The 22,674-nt window shown below is 42.4% G+C and overlaps 1 protein-coding gene across 1 annotated transcript in view; it reads left to right on the top strand.

Moving 5' to 3' along the window:
- The window catches only part of LOC146809166 (IgGFc-binding protein-like), a 249,274-nt gene that overhangs the window by 164,720 nt on the left and 61,880 nt on the right, over nt 1-22,674 (top strand). Inside the window, exon 17 of the mRNA XM_085615958.1 lies at nt 18,441-18,640. Within this exon, the coding sequence (XP_085472084.1) occupies nt 18,441-18,640 (200 nt within the window). The remainder of the gene's footprint in view (nt 1-18,440; nt 18,641-22,674) is intronic.

Genomic DNA, 22,674 nt, shown 5'->3' with positions numbered 1-22,674 from the left:
TCCCGCCCAGCCCCAATACACAGCTACATGTTTGGGGAGGTGGTGACACCTCCCTTCGACAGGAAACCTATTGTCCATGCCTCCCCTGCTGGAGTTTCGGTCAGCAGCAGGAGGCCAGACCCGTGTCTGTGGCAGATGCCAGGGCTCAGGAAAGTCCTACCAGGTTAGACCAGTGTGAACATGTCTCTCCCTCTAGAAGGGTGGAATGCTACCCCCGCCTCGGGGGGTAGTATTCCAAAGCGTTTGACACCAAACACAACATGTTTTGATGCAGCAATTCCAAAGTTAGCATTTACCGCGAGGTTATAATGCACTTAATAGTATATGGTATGGCTGTATCACAGAACAGCCATAAGGAAGTATTTCCGAAAACTGCAGAGGGGCTCATCTCATGCTTGGGCACCCTCTCACACAAAACCAAGCACTCTGCCTTCAGGATTGTCAAGGCCTGCCATAGGAGTGGCTTATAGGTTTATATGTATCTGTATATATAGGTGGATATCGGTAGCCTATACCACTGTAAGGGTTGCAAGCACACCCTTACCCAGGCTGCAGTAGCAGAGATCTGTGGTGCCATTCCCAGGGGTGGCATAATACGTGCTTCAGCCCCTGGTAGGTCTCTGAGGTACCTATGCCCTAGGTACATAGTATACCATATACTAGGGGCTTATAAGGCACTCCAGAATCCAATTAGATATGTACCTAATGTACATGGAAACCATTTTAGAGAGGAAGCAGCTAGGCTGTGGTCCTGATTAGCAGGGCCACAGCCAGACTAAGGTCGAAAAACAGTGAAACACCAGCAAAAAGTGGGGGTACCCATGTGAAGCAGATCCTCCTCTCCTACAATATCCAATCAGAATTCAGAAAGAACCACAGCACGGAAATAGAACTCATGGCAGCTACAGACGATATCAGGACCATTCTGGACCAAGAAGAAACTGCGACCCTTCATTCTGCTCGACCTCTGTGTGGAATTCCACATAGTCTCCCACCATGCACTCATCAGAAGACTCCACAAGGCCAGCATCCAAGGACCCACACTCATCTGGATTTGCTCTTTCCCTCCAGCGAAGAATCCAAAAAGCCAGAATGCCACCCTTAACATTGGAAACAAAGAACTTGATCTGTGGAGTCCCCCAGTGAGCGTCCCTGAGCTCAACCCTATTCAACATCTACATGATACCACTCACCAACATAATCCGTTCTCAAGGCATCACCATTGTCTCCTACTCCAATTACACCCAACTCATCCTCTCTCTGACAGACAAAACAACTACCACTAGAACCAACTCACCAACTGCAAGGCCTTAGGAGCAGAATAGATAAGAACCAACTGCTTGAAGCTCCACTCAGACAAGACAGAAATACTGTTTTTTTAAAACAAGATCTCATTATGGGATGATGGCACCTGGAGGCCAACAAAACTAGGACAAGCACCAACACCCACCCACCCACCATGCCAGAAATCTGGGGATGATCCTGGACAACAAGCTCAAAAATTAGGACACAAGTCAACACAGTGAGCTCCACCTTCTTCCACATGCTATGTGTGCTGCTAAAAATCTTCAAATGATTGCCACAAAACACCAGACAAATCGTCATGCAAGCCCTCATCACAAGCAGACTTTAGTAGATAACACATTCTGTACCAGACGCAGATGCAGCCAATGCAAACTTCTCACACACACTTACAAAGCCCTGCACAACACTGGACCAGCATACCTGAATAACTGCATACACTTTCACCAACCTGTCTAACATCTACGCTCAGTCTCACTCCCATTTGCATCCCACCCCACATTCACAAAAGCAAAGCAGGAGGGTACTCGTTCTTCTATATCGCACCAAAAACATGGAACAAGCTCCCACAACAGGTCAGAGCCTCCTCCTCACTTCATGAGCTCCGCAAGAAGCTGAAGACCTGCCTCTTCGAATAACTCTGCAGGGAGCACACACTGACACACCAGATCAAGCGTCTGGATACTGTTACGGGTGATTAGTGTGCTCTACAAATCGACATAATATAATATAACATATCATAACCATGACTTACATAGGCTGATGATTATTTCAACCAGGAGCCTATGGCGATCATGAAGACGAGAGCAGGTTCATTAAAAAAAACGGCTTTTGTCCCTCCCAACATCCTACATTATCTCTTACAGAGTTCTTTGGCACTCATTACCTGCAACCACTCAGTATGCCCCACATTTCAATCATGCATCAAACTTCCAGACACTAACAGTGGCATTGTATTAATTCTATAGAGAGCCTATCTATCTGAGTGTCTTATTGCCAACCATATTTATGCTTAAACAGTAAAATATATCCTTTGGATTTTTTATTTATGGATGTGGATTGACTCCTCATCCCGAGCTCTCTCACACCCCTGCTCCCCATGTTGTCAATGCGCACATACATCAACACATTGCTAGGTGGCCGTGTGGAGATCTTTCACAATGCTTATAGGTGTTCCTGACCATGTATGTGAGAGATTGTATGAGAGAAACTGTTCTGTTTGAAATGAGAAATATGTTATGATATGTGATGCAAGGCAGATTGGTAAGGTCTTTAACAGGTCTTCTATCCTCTGCTAGACATCTTAAATTGATTGCTGACCAATAGTGAAGGGACCCATGCCCGCACTCTCGGTGCAACTCAGTCACAGCGACTGAGAAGACTTAAAACCTTTAAAGCACAAAGGCCCACTGTGTAACTAAAGCTACTGCATTTCCTCTTCTATAAGAAAAAATAACTTTACTGTGAACCTAAAGGAAATTAAACTGGACGTCGAAGTAAATGTTACTGAGCTCATCTCTCCTGAAATACATCTTCATGAGAAATTTGGCTTCTAAAATTAGGCAACAAAAAGCATGTTAAAGGTCCTATTCATATCTCAGCAATTTCAGGAGTAGATTCACCTACTATTATGATGTTCGAGTAACAGCACGTGTCCTTGGAATAAAGTAAAGAAGTTTAAGAGAGTCATCGAGAAAAGGGAAAGTATTCTCAATATGTAACAACTTTTGATGCTGAGAGATTTGTGACAGCCAGAGAGAGTTGAATTGAGAAATAGGAGCAATACATAAAGATCAGCAGAACCTACACTGGCATTGTGTTTTTTTAAAAATAAATGTAGGCTCCTCTTAATCATAGCAGTAGATGTAGTAAGTGATGTAGTTCAAGTGGATTAAATCTAGATGAACTACAAAACATGGGTGGGTGAACATGTTGCACAAGACGCAAGGACTGGTATCAACCGCTGACACCCAGAGCATAAAGTACTTATCTGCAGACTAAAGGAGTAGCTGATTTGTAACAAACATTTGACTTATAAGTATTCTATTCTGAATAAGGGAAAATCTTACTTGTTCAATCATAAATACAGTGCCTAGACCTGGAGGGGAAATATCACACACTTTACATATGCTCATATGATCTTGAATGCACGGATGCTGTACTTGTTTTAAATCCAAGGACAAAGAACGTGAATGGAGCCATCGTTGCCTAAATGTCTTCAGGTTCTGTGTAAAAGAGATGTTGTATTCTGGGAGTTGTAGTGAAGCAATATATGCATGAATTGCGTTATGTAGGACGGTCCTCGCTGTTGTGGGCTGAAATATCCGAGAATGGCAACTAATTATCAGCACCAGCACAACGCATCATCAGTTCGTGCACTTTCAAATGATGACAAATAATATTTATAACTTTTTTATGGTGCTGGGGATTTTGTAATAAAGATATTTTTCACCCAACTTGTACCTGTCTCAGTTAATGTTTTCATCTTTTCCTTTCTCTGCCCATACATCATTTCCCTGGGCTAGTCTTATCTTTTCTGCGGCTTACTTTTTCTCCTCCCTCTGCCTTCCTTTCTTACTTCTGTGCTGCATATTTCTGTCATTCACAGTTTCTACTTGTCCAGTAGGATGGTGGAATACTATCCTAAAGGAACCTTAGGTTCTCAGTCAGCAAGGCTGCTAATGATTCCTCTAATCAAACGAAAGAAATGAGGCGGTTCCGCCTGCTCAGTTTTTGCCGCCAAATACTGGTTCGAGGTCCCTCTCCCTTTCAGAGTCATCTCCGCGAAGAGAGCTTTCTGAAAGCTCTTGAAAACTCCGCTGTTTACGTAAGAGGGAGAAGGACCCCTTTCTGGTATTTTGTCTCATCATCGGGACACTCTAGTAGTAACTGTCATACTTTACAAACCCTTCATTCATTCTTCTTTCGACTTTACACACTGCTCTAGTCACCTTGCGTACCTATTGTTTTCCAAAAGAAAGTAAGAAGTATAACCTTGAGTATATCCCCTTATTAACAAATACAAAACCCTAAACTACTTGAGGGTGATGAAGTCCCTGCTATACTCTTGCAGTTTGTACTTATTAAGTTAAAGGGTCATCAAAAGATTTTTGAGAGGTTATCTCACCCTTAACTTATCAAGGCATGCTTCATCATTTGACGGCCTCTCAAACTGAAATAGGAACAATGCCACTCCAGCAGACTCGACAGAGGGAAGCTATTCTTAACCCTAGGAGTGCTTCGAAATCTGTTGTCAGGACAGTACATTGGGTAATGTTAATTTGGTAACAAAAATACATTAGAAATACCTAGGGGTATACTCAAAAGCCCTACTTTATTACTGAGTACCTCTGGTATGGTTTAAATCATACAAAAACATGTCATAGCGTGAAAAATGATTAATTACTTGACCTTAAAAGCATACTGAAATTACCAACATGTTTCGACCCCTTGGGTAGCCTATACAGGACATGGGTCTTCTTCAGGGTTATAAGAAACTCAACAGTGGTATATAATCAGACCATGCACGAAGGGTAAAAACTAAAACCCTACCAGTTCCATTGACTATTAGCACAACCGGAGTCTTATTATACTACAGGCTTCATGGCAGACTATGGGGGGTGTTTAAACAGAAAGAGACCCCTTGTCAGCAACCAAGGGAGTAGAGTACTATCAGTACAAAAAACAAATTATCCCTTGATTCATTCAGTAAAAAAGAACCCCCTCTCAATAGTGGAATTCTTAATTCATATAAAACACATAGACAAACTCAAAAAAGATCTCACTCAAAATCCCTGAAACACTCAAACAATGATACTACTATAACATTCAGTACAAACAAGTCAATTTATTTCTTTAGTACATATGAATATTATTAAAACACAAATATTATAAAAACACCTATAATAAAACACAATGCATCATTTCAGCATAATTAAAAACAATACAATTCATCAAATCAGGACATAACATAACATCTTATGACACTTTTACCACAGAGAACCCTAAAAAACAGTGAGGACGAACAATGATAGACAGTATGCTTTTTCTTTGAATTCAACAATTCACTGGGAATAATTTTAGCAAGATTAGACTGGATACATATACTCTATTTTGTATCTACAGGTCCAACGTGTCCTCGGGATAATGTAAATAAATACATCGACGCGTTACGATGGGTATCTGGTTATTCCATCTTTATCAAGACAGTCAAGTTCAAGTTCAAGTTCAAAAGCTTTATTCGGTTTGTAATAACAACCATATAAGCTACAACAAAAACAACAAAAAGAGAAAAAAAGGAAGAAAACATTATACATTATAACAGCCTCCGCAACATTCTCAAAATAGGATACACAGTGGAATACCTACAAATTTTACAAAAAGTGACATGTGCTAACATTGTACATTATGTGCAAATTACGCTATAAAGTGTCATATGCCAGCTATATCCTATTTTGGCTACTATAAAGTGACATGTCAGCTGTATTCAATTCTGTGCAAATTATGCAGAGAACGTACAGAAATGCCTTAACCACTATATTCAATGCACCAGTTCATATTATATACAAATTTAAAGAATGATGGATTTCCTAGCAGCAATACTTTTTAAAATGTAAGATGCCACATAAAAGGAAACATCCGGGCTTTCCAGAGTGGAAACTAACCTCATAGCATTTTTAATGGACAGAATATTATATTTTAAAAACAAGGGTTTCAAGTAAAATTTCCTTAATAAAAGATAAAATTTACAAAACATTAAAAAGTAGCGACAACTTTGCTTAGACATATTATCGCAAGGGCACCTAGAGCTGGTGCTTTTTTTCATAATCGGGAAAGCCACAAGGTGATGAAAAATCCCTAGCCTTAAACGTGTCAGGACAAAACGATGGGTGGATTTTGTTACATCAATCAGATATGCCTGACAACCAGCTTTAAGATTTAATTGTTGGTAGTATATCAGAGTGGGTTGTTTCCCAATTAATCTCTCTCGTACCACCCCTTTATAATCTAAGAAGGTTTCTTTATTCTCCCTTTTTGAAATTAAAGCCACATACTCTGGTTCTATGTTGATATTACAATTAAACAAAAGTCTATACCAGTAATGAATAAAACTTAACCAGGGGATACGAGAACAATGGTCCAACTTCAGACAGTCTCTAATAATACGTTTTGTAAATAACGTTTCCTCTTTCAACCAAATAGAGCGCCATAATAGAAGAGGACGTAAAACGGCTAAATCTGAGATATAGGTGAGTCCCACTTCCTGATGTATCAAATCTATAGAGGCCGAAGGGGGAACGCTCAGCAAGCGTTTAAGAAAAGTGTTTTCGTCTTGCTGTAGTGACTTCTCAGAATGGTGCCCCCAAATGCCTGCACCATAGAGGGCAGAAGATACACACCTAGCATTATAAATGGCAACCATATCTTTAATTCTTCTGGCTCCCACTTTGGTTGAAAATCTGAAAATACTATTGGTAGTTCAACTCATTTTATGTCGTATGTTATCATATTCGCATAACCATTTCCCATTTCCTGCGAAGGTTACGCCGAGATAACAAAAAGATTTAACCGAGTGAATTTTTGTACCCTCCAGAAAAAAGCCCTTGCTTGGTTTAGGTGTTTTTTTCCCACATGTCATAACAAATGTCTTAGATTTGTTAATTAAAAGTTTTCTGCCATTAATAAACATTATAAAATTAATAATAAGACGCTGGAGGCCTATTGGAGTACATGACAATAAAACAGCATCGTCTGCATATAATAAAATAGGGACAACCTGGCCATATATCAGAGGGGCATCTGCGGATATCTGTTTTAGGGCTGCATCCACTAGGTTAATAAACAATGAAAACAAAAGTGGGGCCAAAACGCAACCCTGTCGGATGCCCATTTTAACATTAAAAAACGGGGTACATTCGCCTGCGGGACCATAGCGCTCTCTACTGGATAGACGTTCATAAAGTCTTGCCAAAAAATAAACAATTTCTTTTGGGGCACCAGTATCCAGTAGTATACGCCACAGTATGGAATGGTCCACAAGGTCGAAAGCACTACTTAAGTCAGCAAAACATAAGAACAGATTACCCCCTTTCACTAATGTGTACTTGCTGATAAGAAGATCAAGGTTGACACACTGTTTCAATGTACCTAAGCCCTTCCTGAACCCATATTGGGCTTGTCAGAGGATTTTGTTATCTGAGGCCCAAGATTCGAGCCTTTTCAACAGAATCCTGCTCATTACCTTAATGGAAGAGTCTAGTAACGATATTGGCCGGTAATTGCAGGCTTCTGATTTGGAACCTTTTTTAAAAAGGGGGATAATTAGTGAGTGTCCCCAAGACGGCGGAAAGTGGTCTTCTACAGCAACATTAAAAATCCTAGTTAAAATCGGGGCCCATAAATTAATTTCATTCTTGTACAAATCAGTAGGGACCCCATCCTGCCCTGGGGCTTTACCTCCTTTACTATCCGCTAGTCCTTCATATACTTCTTAAATATTTATCAATAGGGGTAAAACGGGCCAGGTAGAATCAAAGGGGGAACTGTTATCAATCCTATCTGGGTTAAAAATGTTGGTAAAATATTCGATCCAGACATTACAATTTACATGCGAGGTTAGTTCTGGTTGGCAATCATCCTTTAAAAAAGGACAATTTACTGTCTCCCAGAATAGTTTGCTATTATTAGTGGCTGCAGCTAAACTGAGTTTGTCCCATGCTTCGCCTTGCAATTCTCTTTTACGGACTTCAATAGTTCGTTTATATTTAAAACGTAATTCTTGTATGTGTATTTTATTACGTGGTTAGTTCCTAACGCTAACTTCAAACTATGTAGAGCCTGAGTACAATTCCTATCGAACCATCCTGCGTGTACTTTTTTTGTTGCACTGTGATTCTTGGTAAAAAGTCCTTCTATAATCTTAGTTATTTTAAGGGAGCTAGGAATCAAGAGCATTGAATTTAACTCTTCGCTAAGACAGTGATCTATTTCCCGTCTACATTTAACAATCACTTCCTTTTGTTTTTTTTTGGGGTCTACACCCGTCCATTTAATCCTCGTGCCATTTGCTCTTGTGGGAGTAATATTAATAATACTCTTAGTGTTATTTGGTTGTCTTTTCCCCCAGCATAATAATGATAACGAAATGCTGTTGTGATCACTAACAACCTGTTCTGTAATCCATAAATTGGCATAGTCACTATTGCACGAAATCAGAACATGATCAATAGTAGTAGCAGCTTTCCTGCCGGTAAAATGTGGGCTTTTAATATTATCCCTGGTCATGGTACAACTCAAAAGTTCAAGATCGAACTTAGCTATTAGTGCTGTACCATATTCACCATGTGGGAAATGCATATGGCCAGTATTATCCTCCACGTTGTGATCTTTCATAAACCCACATATTTTAGTTTGGGCCAGCGGACACACTTGGATGTTAAAATCGCCGACCCAAAGGATAATAGCTTGTGTATTTGGCTCTAACAATGCCCTCTCAATTTCTTTTTCCAGTTTATAAATTACACTCCCCCTATTACTTTTTAAAATATTATTGTAATAATTAACTAACAGCAAATCTTTACCCTTATGGAATTGAAACCTCATAAGCTGGCAGTGGTAGTCTATTGTTATACAACTTTTAATTTTACATTCCACAAGTTTATTAGAGACAAGAATCAGAAGACCACCCTTTGCCCTTCCTGACATAGAATCCATAGCATTAATCCATTTTGAGGTATATCCCTCTGCAAAAATTGGATCTCTATGCCAGGTCTCTTGTAAACAGATTATATCATAATTAGAGGTAATGAAGTCTTTCCAGAACGGCGTGTCCAATTTCCTTTTAAGACCTGCTACGTTCCATGTCACAATTATATATCCTTCATTTGCACCAACTGTAACAGGCCTACTCCTTAAGTGTAAATTATTATTTGGGCTCTCCTTAGGTAAAGGCTCTAATATTACAGCACTTGCTATCATCTCAGTTTCTAACTGCCCCTTCCAAATTATTTCTTGCAATTCACTGCCTATATTTACATCCATATTACAATAAGACTTGTTATAAACTTCTTGTACGATGGGCAAAGAAAATGACAGCCCAACCTCTAATGCTGCTCCTTGAGCTATGGCATCCTCGTTTCCTATTGAGTTGAATTTCTGCACTGTTCCATCAAATAACGTAAGTCAGTCATTATCTTCCAAAGAACTTAGTGCCTGATATCTGTTATGTAAAGGAACATTTATACAAGAAGGTGGTTGCGCTAATGATAGTGCCTGATTAATAGAATTAGGGTTGTGGGTTAAGTTACCCTGATTCCTGCTCAACATTAGGTGCCTATAGAAATATCCTAGTGGCAAGAGAGTCGAGTTATACTCTCGGGGGGACGGTGGTGGAGCATTCGCTAAAGTATTCCTCACCCAACTGGGGGACTTCAAATTAATCATGATACAATCTCCCTAAAACTTTTTCTTGAAAGGGCCGATCCATCCTACCCGTTGTGTTAACAATATCTGGTTGGCCCCCGACAACGGGAAAACACAGTTGTAAGTCAACCAATGTAGTGTTTTGTTTTTGAGTGCATCATAATTTTCTCACTGGTCCTTCCCTAACTTAGGTACATTCACTAAGACTGCCACATATGCCCCACACTGTATTGTATTGTATAAATTCTTGTAACGCGCGAGTCTGCCACCCAACGGGTATCCTGGCGCTCTGAGACACAACAACAAGGGACAATACAGAGACTGCTAGCCAGGAGTCAGGGTTGGTGCCATACTATTCCTGACGAAAGAGCCAGGTCTTTAAAATCCTCCTAAAACCCAGCAATGTTTTAGCCTGGCGCAGTTCTAGAGGCATCTGATTCCACAGACGAGCTGCCGTCGTGCTGAAAGCCCTACCTCCCATCCTGGCACGCTTTACTCTAGTAACTACTGCCAGGCTCTGGCTAGAGGAGCGGAGGGACCTTGTTGGTTGGTACCAAGAAAAGCTATCTCGCAGAGGCAGCGGGCCAAGGTTGTGTAAGGCCTTATAAACCATAACTAGCGACTTAAACTCAATCCTCCTCTTAACCGGGAGCCAATGGAGGTCCTTTAGTGCCAGCGTGACCGATGATTCACGCCGCCTTGTGAGAGCCAGTTTTGCTGCCATCGACTGAACTCTTTGTAATCCCTGTACAATGAAAAGGGGAGCACCCAAGTACAGAGAATTACAATAGTCCAGTCTACTCAGGATCACACTCTGGACCACCAGAGACCTAGTATCATTAGGGAGGAGCGGGAGGATTTGGCGAAGACCTCTCAGCAAAACAATACAGGAGCCAATAGTTTTATTGGCCTGGGATTGCAACTGGAGGTCATTGTCCATCATGACCCCCAGGTTGCGGACTGATTTTACTGCAATTATGGGAGGGTCCTCCGGCCATAGTCGGAACTCGGACAGAGGAAATTTGGAAATTTTAGCTGCGCCGCAGTGTAGGAGCTCCGTTTTCCCGGCATTCAACTGGAGTGAATTGATCTTCAGCCAATCAGAGACCTTCCTCATGCAAACCTGGAACGAGTATAAGGAGACTGCCTGCTCTCCTTCCAGGGGGAACATCAGTTGTATATCGTCCGCATAATTAACTACCTCGATCCCATGAGATTTTATCAGGGGGATCAGAGGTCCCAAGTATGCATTAAAGAGGATTGGGCTGATGGCTGAGCCCTGAGGTACTCCATGGTGAACCGGGAACCAAGGAGAGACGAAAGGTGTCAGGGTCACTGCCTGTTGACGATTAGTCAAATAGGACTTCAGCCATTTCAGAGCCCCGCCCGTAATCCCTAGTCCTTCCAGTCTTGCCAGTAGCACCGAGTGGCTAACCGTGTCGAAAGCGGCCGACATGTCCAGCAGCACCAGAACTGAGGAGCTGCCGCCGTCAGCCCGCATTCGAAGTTTGTCCAGAACGGTCACCAACGCGGTCTCTGTTCCATGCCCTGGTCTAAAGCCAAATTGGTCTCTATCCAGGGGGCAAATCAATAGATAAAGGTGCTTTATTTGTTTTAGAGAGTATAAAATCTATGTTATCTACTCTATTGATGTCTGTTGCCGGGGGATTACTAGCCCCTGCAGTTGGTTTCTCCCTTTGGTCTTTACCACAGTTTAAAAAGGTAGCCTGCTTAGTTCTACTCTGCATTAAATTTTCCTTTAAAACTTGGCTATATGTTTGGTCCCCTACAGATATTCTCTCTGTATGATTAATTACATTAGGTATTGGGGGATTACTACTACAGTCAATGGCCAAGGTTAAATCCTCCCGACAGATATCTGCCCTCAGGTTGCCCTTCTCCATTCTTGCATACATTTTCTCAAAGCTTCCATTTAGTTTATGAACTTCCTTAGCTATATTATCTATTCTGTCATGGAGGGGCCTAAGTAGTACGATTAATTTATCTAAAATAACTTCTACAGATGATACATTCAACACATTTTCAGGGGCTAAATTTTTATTAGTATTTACTGGGCCCCCCCTTGTAGGGTATCTCTTATCTTTCTTAATCTTAGAGTTCCCCTGACCAATTGTTTTCTTTTTCTGCCCGATGGTTTTAGGCAGAGGAGGAGGAGAAACATTGGGGGACGCAATCAGTACATATAGTGTGGATGTGTTAGAGATACGAGAGTGCTCATCTACAATATCATTCAAGCCCTCAGCATAATCAGAGCCATCTCTTGCAATTGGGGGTAACTCAGGGGTACTTGCTCTTTCTTCATTAATCAAGATTAATTCATCACTGATCTTATCACCGAGCGTAATACTAAACCCTGTGGACAAGCGTCTCTCCGTACGATTAATCTCTTCTGATAAAGCACTAACAGCTTTAACTAAATATGTGTCTATGGTGTTGCACGTTTTGTCCATCAAGGGTTGGTTTACCCGTCTCCTTGCCATTTTACAGTAAAGCCAATGATCTATCCTCAGCTCAAGTAAAATATGGTGCAAATAGCAGAGTTTACATACTTCAGCCAAGTCAATACCTTTCAACAGTTTTTAGATTGCCATAACCAATATAGTGCGAGCATTGGAGGGGTCGCCCAGCCCAGCCTTTTCTGGCCTTTGACGGCCTAAGACGGTCCCGCCCTTGTCCCGGCCTTCTCCCTGCGCTGCCCGTGCGCGTCCCACGATGCGGGAGGTCTTCCGAACTTTTAAGCGCCACCGGGCGCTAAGTGGGCGTAGGCGGCGTCCGGCCGCAGGGATTCCTGGGGGTTGTAGTCTCCCCCTTTAGCGGCCGCGCGGTCAGAGCAGGCAGCGGCGGCAGGGGATACCGGCAGCAGATGTCCCCAGACCTCGGCACCTGATCCAGCAAGTGCCGCAGAGGTCAGGGCAGGCGATGTCACCCGGCAGACCCAGCACGATTTGCCCCACGCTATAGCAAAGCACCCGCTCCACAGGAGCTCTTCCGAACTTTTAAGCGCCACCGGGCGCTAAGTGGGAGTAGGCGGCGTCCGGCTGCAGGGATTCCTGGGGGTTTTAGTCTCCCCCTTCAGCGGCCGCGCAGTCAGAGCAGGCAGCGGCGGCAGGGGAAACCGGCAGCAGATGTCCCCAGACCTCATCACCTGATCCAGTAAGTGCCGCAGAGGTCAGGGCAGGCGATGTCACCCGGCAGACCCAGCACGATTTGCCCCACGCTATGGCAAGGCACCCCAAGACAGTCATTATGTTCACTTTTCTTTGTGGTATATTTGATTGTTATACCCTGAATGAAAGGGAGTTGATATTTGCACTTATTCTTGTACTTCTTTTGCAGACACAAAGAATGGTCTATTTACTGGACCGCCTTCTTAAACGGACTTGAATAATCCCCGTTTCCCAACTGCCGTATATTCTTGAACGGTACAATCCGGAACGCCAGATTTCTAATTTTGTGTCCAAGGGGTTCGCAAATGAGGTCCAAGGTAAAGGGGCTTTTAGTACATACACCTCCTCACCTGACTATGGGGGGATGCCATCTTCGTAGTCACATATTTTTCAGAAGTCCGACGCGTCCAAGATACCCACACAGGCCCCCTCGACTGCCGTTATGCGTGTGATTATATACCACTGTTCAGTTTCATATCACTCTCAAGAAGACCCTTGCCAAATTAACAGGACCCAATGAACTGTCCTGACAACAGATTTCTAAGAACTCCCCGGTGTAAGAATAGTTTCCCTCTGTCCAGTCGGCTGTAGTGACATTGTACCTATTCTAGTGTGAGAGGCCATCATATGATGAAGAATGCCTTGATAAGTTAAGAGTGAGAGGACCTCTCAAAAATCTGTTGATGACCCTCTACCTTAATAAGTCCGAACTGCGAGACCTTGTGTACCTACCCACTACCTGTGGCTGTGTCTTACTGACTGCCTGTGTCAACTCCTTGGATGATTCTTTCTCTTATTCACTGTCCTTTTCTCCGTCTCATAAACTCATGAACTCACTGTATATATTTAATTGCTGATTTGTTTTCATTACCTGTACCTAGCTCTCATTCTCTTCCTATCTGTCTCATATTCTCTGCCTCAGTTTGTCTCATGATTTTTCCCGCATCTGTTTCATATCTGTATTCCACATATGTTCCTGATTTACTCCATGTGGCCTGTTTCCAACTCTCTTTGGCTTTCTCTTACGACCTGCTTGTGTTCATCTCCTATTCACTTCCTCTACCTCCTTCCCAGGTCCCTGATCCTAGGTCCCCATGGGTACTTCTTGCATGTTCCTACAGCTGGCCGCGGGGGTGGTTGATGTGGGCCTGGCAGGCATGACCGTAGTGTATCACCCCATAGGGGTGCACTGTGGCACGGACACTCGTCGCCTCCAACTAAAACCTTCAGACAGCTCACGCTTCTAGAACATCTCTCACCTGTCAGACCTCGAGCACTGGACCCTGCCACCTGGGCAATCACAACCCCCTTTCGGTGTGGAAAGCAAATAGTCCTTCCACGTCTTCTAGGCCTTGCCACTGCAATGCCAGCAGAAGGACAGGCAGGATTCAGGTATCCATTCAGTCTCGCTTGTGACATTGCACAGGATGCGGGCACCCTTCCATCCCATGAAGAGTCCCTTACACCTCATCTCTGGGCGTTCTCATCTCCCTTTCTTTTCCCCTTTCCTGTCTTTTTCGCTCCTCTATAGACCTCTCTGTCTGAACCAACTCATCTGCCTGCCCCTGTCTGTGTTAATCAGTGCCCTTGTTCTTTGTCTCTGGACCTTCTTCTGTCTCTCTCTCTCTGTCCTTCATTAACATACCTTCACGGCATCTATGCACGCATTTCTCTGTTTGTCTGCCTTGGTGAATGTACTCTGTATTAAGATTAAACTGCATTTTGTTTTCTTTCGCTGTTATTCTGCCTGGATCTCTGTATTTATTCTTTCACTGCCTGTATTGGTGTTTCATTCCAGAAATCACCCCTGTGGTTATGGTGTAGTTGCTTCCATGCCTGCCTTCATCTGTCTCATTTTAACTCGGTGTTGTTATGTCTGTGATACTTGTGATTTGTTGATTTCCCGTTAAGCTGAACGAAACATACACTCACCCGTGCCTGATACACCTACAACGCTGTGGCTAGCAAACAAGCAAACAAAAGGGTGACCTGCAGGGGACTTCAACCCCGCTTACCTGTTCGATGAGATGTATGCGTGCTGACTACTTTGAGTGCTGGGACCCCATGCAATGGTGAGGAGCAGACCCAGGTGTGAGCCACTGTCTCCTGACACTGCGGCGGTCCTATATATCCCATGGATTGCACCAAGGACGTGTCCCTCGTATGCCACCACCCTCATCTGCGTCAAGATGTAATGCATGGATGGAAGTCTGATGACTCTCTTCAAGGTCATCAAAGAGACTCTTGCTGCAATGGAATGGTCGCTTAGCCTTTAGTTAGCTAGAGGAGACGTTCAAAGGTATATTTCCAACATTACCTTGCACATGCGCTGAGGCTATCTATGGCGTGGCAGTCAATGCCCTCAATGCATGTCCAAGGCCAACTGAATGATGATTATGAGATATTCCTTCTGTATTAGACGGAGAAGGTGGAATCAAGTTGATGAGTGTAGTCAAAGGAAGCTGTCAGAGATGGTGAGCACCTGCCACATGGATGATCCACAAGATGAAGTGATTTCACAGGTGATGGAATTCGTATCATGCAACTGTGTGGGGCTCAGCTTGTACCAGAAGATCATATTCACCCTCTGGAGGTCATCCCAGCGCTCACATGCCAAAGCAATGAACATAGAGAATATCTTCACCGAGGACCCCATCAAGGTGGAAAAGCAGAACACAGTTGTTGGTTTGGTGACACATTTACCATGCAGAAATCCAAAGACGAAGCGTGTTGAAGAGGCCAAACGGTTGTTGATACTATGGCATGAATTCAGCACACAGGAGTCAATGTTTCGCATGTGTCAGGGCACTATGCCATTGTTTATGGAACAGGTGGGAATATACGAATGCAGACTGGTAGCCACTAGCCTGGACTAAAACGAATCAAGTTTGTATGTGATCCACACAGACGGAGCATAACCATCGTCTACAGAGGAGACAGAAAAGGGTTGTATGAAAATACAATACATGCAATTACCACGCATGCCTTTACCACACATCATTTACCATGAAGTGCCTTTACCATGCAATACCTTTATCACGAATGGCTTTATTGGTAAATTAATATTTTTTTTTGGGTGGGGGACCCTTTTTCACATTATTATACATTTACATTTCTTCTTTATTGGGGAAACCCTACCAAACACCCCTTCTTTTTAAAACGATTTTTGCTGTCCTTTTTACCTTACCACTCTAAACCATTACCCACATCTAAACCCTTAAAAAAATTCTCACCACCCTATACTCCTACTCCCCTTACACCTTACAAATTCTCTTACCACCGTTTACCCCTGCCCACCTCTGCACCCTAAAAATACCCTTAACAACTTATACCCCTACACACTCCTAAACCCTAAAATACTCTTACCACCCAATACCATTACCCACCCCAAAGTACCCTTACCAACCCATACCCACCCCTAAATCCTAAAAATCCCCTTACCATCCTATAAAGTTACCACCCCTAAACTATAAAAATCTCCTTACCACGCAGTTTCCTTACCCAGCCCTAAACCCTAAAAATACCCTTACCACTATATACACTTGCCCACCACTAAACCCCAAAAATACCCCTTCGTACCATATAAACCTACCACCCCTAAACCTATATATACACACACACTCTTACCTTAAACATGCTTACTTAGTAGGGGAAATGCATGTGTGGTAAGGTATATTTGTGGTACTTGTGTGGTAGAGGCATTGCATTGGTAAATGATGTGTAGTAAAGGCTGGTCACCAGAGAAAGAAGTCTGAAGAGATCCTCTTGATGTACATGGTGGTGGCTGACAATCGAAGGCACAGGTCAATCAGCAAGCACAAGCTAAACATTGGTGGCTGGGGGTGAAAGCTGGCATCGACATTGGAGCTCCCATCATTTACATTGGCGGAGACGTTTTGCAAGATGGAGTTTATATTATGGCTGCCGCTCACCACACTGCTCATGTTTGCACAGAGGTGCTCCCCAGCAACCCTTGAGGAAGGTATTAGAAGTCCAGGGGCACCTTTGGGATTATTATCAGGTGAATGGCAACACAGGTAGGACTGAAATTGGCACTCTTATTAGCAGCAGCACAGAAGAGGCTTTCACCTCATAAAGGGTTGAATATACGTACAGATTAGTTTAAGAAAATGTTTGAAGACTTATAAAGGGATCTTAAAATGAATAGGCGGTTTCAACACACATTGTAAAACGGCGCAGTGCGTCCTGCAGCGGTGCCCTGATGAGCTGAAAGATCAGGAATCTTTGAAAAGGTTGGTATCCCTATGTATCACCGATTGAAGTAGCCAAAAAGCCAAAATTCGGGGAATGGTTTGAATGCATGTGGACAGAAAAGTATAGGGCCAGGCGCAGCCGGTACAGAATGGTGGAGCGGCTGGGTGGGGCGGGGCGAGGTGGGGGGAATCGACAGACGACGGGATAGAGAAAATAAAATAAATAAAACCACTTACCTTGCGCTCGCCCACTCAGCGATGTGGCGAGCGCAAGGTAAGTGGTTTAGTTCATTTATTTTATTTCCCTATGCCGCCGTATGTCAACTTGCATCTGCCTTATCCCCGCTCCGCCCCACCGCCTCACCACTCTTACCTGTACCGGCCGCGCCTGCATAAGGCCAACCCAAGATGACATTGCAGCGAACGTCACAGAAGCCAGCTGCTTCTCCAAAACTGTACCTCAAAAGGTCTTCCATTCTATTGTGTTTCTATTTGTGTTTCTTGCTCATTTCATGTGTATCAGAGTACCTGTTCATGCTGTGCTTTCTTTCTTTCATGATCTCCATGAAAAATGCCTTTTCTTATCTCCTTCTCTATAACATTTATATTCTCCCTGATTTCTATAAGTCTTCTTTCTCCTGATTTCACCCTGACACATCTTCGCTAAGGATTTCTCCTACATCAAATTTCTGTTCACTTTTTCCATTAACTTCCCAATGCTTTCTTTTACTGTCATTTTTTTTCTCTCTGCTTCTTGGTTTTTATGCAGTTCAATGAGCTATGATATCTATTTGTTCTTTGTTTTTCTTGCTGCTTTCACTGCTGCGTCTTTCATTTCTACTTTGTTCATATTGCCTTTTGCTGTCTACTTTCTATCTCTTTACCTGTATTATACTTTCGTCGGTTAATCCTTTCATGCTGTCGTTCTCTTTCGCTCTCCCTTTTTCAATGTTTCTATTTTTCTTTCTCTCTTTCCAGCTTTGCTGCCTCGGGCAGGCCTATAATCCTTTCTGTCCCATTTACTTTTTTTCTCTCTTCAGATATTCTATTCTCCTAGCTGTTCCCGTTCCCCAGAGGAAGTAAATAATACATTAGCCCTCAATGAGTTCTTGCCAACTTGATCACACTCTTTCTGCTTACATTCTCCTCTATTTGCATGTTATACTACATACTATGATACATTAGCTGTGTCTAGGGTCCTTGCCATTGTACTAAGGCCACTAGCTCCTCCTCTGACATACAACTGCCTTTTTCTTTATTTCTTTCCTTACGTCTCATCAACCCCCACATATCGACTCTTAATTCCACCTTGAAGCACCGACATGCCCTGAAAACAGCTACTACAAGGAGTGCGCCGACATGTGTGCCACGAGCTGCGCGCGCATCTCAGACAGCAGCAGCTGCCCCACCTCCTGCGCCGAAGGCTGCGAGTGCAAAGACGGGTACTTCTTTGATGGTCAAGCGTGTGTGACCATGGACGACTGCGGCTGCTTCGAAAATGGGAAATATTACAAGGTATTGCTTTTTTTCTGTGCTGTCTTCTCTTAAATGCCCTTCCTTTGCAGCGAATCATTTAAAAATACTTATTCGATATTAATTGAACGAATCCTGCAAGCCTGGCGTCTTTTAATGGAAGTAAAGATGGGTTCCATCCATAAATACATTGTAAAGCACTATTTACGCATGAACTGCCGAAAATATATAGATCCATAAAGGTGAGTACTGAATAAGTGTGCGTTAATAAAGTCTTAACTTCTCAAGGTGAAAAACTTCATAAACTTTACATTCAGTTAAAAAACACAGATCGCTCAGTTTCACATGATCAATCATTTTTTTAAATGTATGTAGCATCCTCCATCCCTTCATTTTTCCACCCTGCCCCTTGAGGGGACATTCTTTTTTTTCTTGTTTTTTTAAATAAAAAAATTATTGGTTTTAAGATAGACAATTAATGGCAATTCATACAGGATAAAATTGTAGTGGAAAAAAATAAAAACAGTGTCAATGGTCACAATTAATCATTAGCAGGTTCATATATAAATTCTCCAATATTGCAAAAATAGATTAAATTAGAAAACTGGCTAAGATTAGATTAAATTACATGACATAGCATAGCAGGGATATAAACATGCATAAAGCCATGCATACATCCATTTCTGCTTCCAATTAATCATTATTGACACATATAAAAGATCTTGTCTAAAATGTTTCCAGATGTTATTACATTTTTGGAGTGCAGTGAGACCCCTTGCTCTCGCCAAAGAAAGCTCCAATTCATATATTTGATAGATAAGAGTTCGCCACTCAAGAGTCCTCAGGAGCACTCCCTGAGATCCATGCCCTCGCACAAAGTCGGGCAGAGGCCATCATGATTGTAATACATTTCTGAGAACCCCCAACAAAGTCATACTTGATACTTATCATGTTCTCCTTCACAGATAAATTGAGGGGCACTTCCAAAATTAATGACAAATAATTTATCACCCCTTCTCAGAATTTTTGCAAACTGGGGCAGAGTACAAACATATGTAGGACATCAGCCGCAAAGAGACTGGACTTAGGGCATCCTGTTCTGTCTGTACTACCTGTTGAAGCAGTTACTCCCCATTTAACAATGACATCTGGGGTATAGTATAAAAGACACGGCGTGCGCCACTGTTGTAACTTAAGGTTGACAGAGTGTACCGAGCATATCTAAAGCCCACTGAATTTCTTCAGCCGATACTTCAGACGATAAAAGCCTGCTCCATTTTGATGCGAATAATGGAGTATCTTCCACTGCAAATTGTAGAAATACCTGTTACATCGTGCTTATAGTGGGTTTAATACCAGGCTTAAAATAATATAAAGAGAGATCGGATCCGTTGATATCCTGTGCTTGTTTAACATTCGTCCGCAAGGAATCCCTCAATTGAAGATATTTAAAAAAAGAATGACAGGGTAGCCCAAAAGAATCTTGTAACTCAGCAAAAGCTCTAAAATCATCTAGATCAAATAGTTGGCCCATTGGTATAATACCGCAATCCGCCCAGACTCTGCAAGTTTAGTCCTGGGGAAAAAGGAAAAATGCAGGGCTTTTCCAGATCGGAGTGTCTTCGTTAATGAAACCAACAGAATATTTCTTACATATCCCCTTCCATATGAAAACAATATCTTTAAATATCTTAAAACAGACACTTTTATAGTAGTTGGGATCATTCAGTCGATAAAAAAAAGACTAACATCGGGACCAAGAGCAAGCCGATAGCAGAATGGTACAAAATCAGGCTCACCGTTAGTCAGTGAGCTACGCAATCGTCCTGTAAAAGCAGCCCAGAAATAAAGCTTAAAATCTGGAAGTGAGAGACCTCCTCTATTATAAGTTTTCAAAAGTCGAATAGTGCGCCTTGACTGCCTGTAGCCCCAGATAAAACTACCTACTGCACCTTCAAGGCTTCTAAAGAAAGAGTCCAGAACCCTTAGCGGGATTGCCCTGAAAAAGTAAAGAAATTGAGGAAGAATATTCATTTTAATGATATATATCCGTCCTAATATAGTAAGTGGTAACCTACTCCATGATTTGAATGTAGCAATGGTTGCTGCTAATAAAGGTTCGTAGTTAATTTGACTATGTTGGAGACGACAGGGCAAAGCCTAACACCTAGGTAAACCGCTGAAGTAGTGGTCCCAGAAATAGGAAGAACGGGAAAAAAATTCAGAAGTACCCGGGTTTTAGATAGATTCAGTTTGTAGCCAAAGAAGTGGCCAAATATGCGAGCTTCAAGAGCAATCTGAGTAATTGCTACTGCAGGATTGGAGGAGAAAATTGCCACATCGTTCGCATATGCATTTAGTTTCAATTGTTGGCCCCTGAGAGCCCATTGCTAGGTATCTAAATTCCTAAATAGGGCTCCATGTACAAGGCAAAAAGGAGTGGGGAGAGTGGGCACCCCTGCCTTGTCCCTTGGAAGATCCCAAACAATCCTGAATAGCTCCCGGCGTACGCCACCCGGGCGCGTGATGTCTCATAAAGTGCCCGAATCATTTTAATAAAATCTTCTCCTATACCAAAGGCAGCCAACGGGATTCAGAAGCGAGTCCCATGCAACACGGTCAAATGCCTTCTCGGCATCGAGTAATATCATGCCCATATTCATATTACAGTTCTCAGCAATGTCGAAGGAGCAATTGCTGTATTAATATGAGCAATAATGTCCCTCCCTGAAACAAATCCATGTTGCTGTGGGGATACTAAAGCTGGAATTATTGAATTAAGACGGGAAGCCAAGATGTTACCGAACCATTTGGCATCAGTGTTAATGAGTGAAATGGGCCGATATGAGCCCCAATCCTCAGCAGGTTTCACTTTTCTTTTTTTTTTTAAACACAATGTTAGTTATTTGCCAACTTGTTGGAACTGGCCCTCCTGCTTGAATAAATTGAATGACAAAAGTAAATTCCAAACTTAATATATCCCTTGATAGCTTATAAAACTCAATGGGTAATGAATCCACCCCTGCAGCCTTGCCTGAGGGCAGAGCAATTAATGCAGCCTCGGTTTCCATCCTTGAAATTTCTGACTCCAGGTCCTTTGACTGGTCCTCTGCTGAAGACGGGAGATTGCAGCGTTGAATATATTCTATGCATTTACATTGATCAAACTCTTGTGACTGGCTGTATAGTTTCCCATAAAACAGAGTGAATTGTTCTAAAATTGCAGAAACATTTGAATAAAACTTCTCATCTAGTCCCCTGATGACCTAAATTTTGCCCTTGTTTTGTCTTTCTGTAATTTGGTTTGTTAATACTCTGCAGACCATTTCCACGTATTCATACCGGAGACTCTTATATTTGACAAATCTAGTAGCTATCTGTTCCCTCATTCGCCGTCCAGCACAAGACCGCATCTCTAATTGTTGAGTGAATATTTGGCATGCATGAGTAGCACCTTGTGTAATTTTAAGTGTGTGAAGCAGTTCAAGGTTGCGGACCGTTTGGTATAAAGAATCAGCTTCACCGGAGGTGGCTCTATTTAACCTGACTATATATTAAAGCGTGATACCACAGACATATGTCTTCATATTGCCCCATATTATTGATGGCGAAGCTGATAGTCTATTAGTAGTAAAAAATTCCTTAAGAGACCCTAAAATAAAATTGATGTAGTCCCCATTAGTCAGTAAATGGCAAGGGAAAGTAAACCTGGGAGTAATGGGCCCGTCACACCTTAAATCCATTGAAAATTGGAAGTAAATAGGATCGTGGTCTTAGACTATCCTTGGGCGTACTGACACGCGTACATTCACTGTCGTACTTTATGGTTGAGAATGTACTTGGAAGGCATGGGATGGAAAATGTAAATGTAAGCAAATATTTCAGGTACAAGTAATGTACAACCAAGTTAGCTAAATCCTGCAGCCTCATACAGCAACAGGCAGGTTAATAGTACATCCTCAGGCCCCAGGCACCAGTGGTGATATCACAGAATGATTTATCAATAAATATGACAAACTAAATGCATACAATAACAGTCAAAGCAGTAAGTGTCCTCTAGTATCAAGGAACCAAAA

The sequence above is a fragment of the Triturus cristatus genome, chromosome 7, assembly GCF_964204655.1.
Source record: "Triturus cristatus chromosome 7, aTriCri1.1, whole genome shotgun sequence".
Taxonomy (NCBI): domain Eukaryota; kingdom Metazoa; phylum Chordata; class Amphibia; order Caudata; family Salamandridae; genus Triturus; species Triturus cristatus.
Note: the sequence above shows the minus strand (reverse complement) of the source record. Positions and strands in the feature narration are given on the sequence as shown.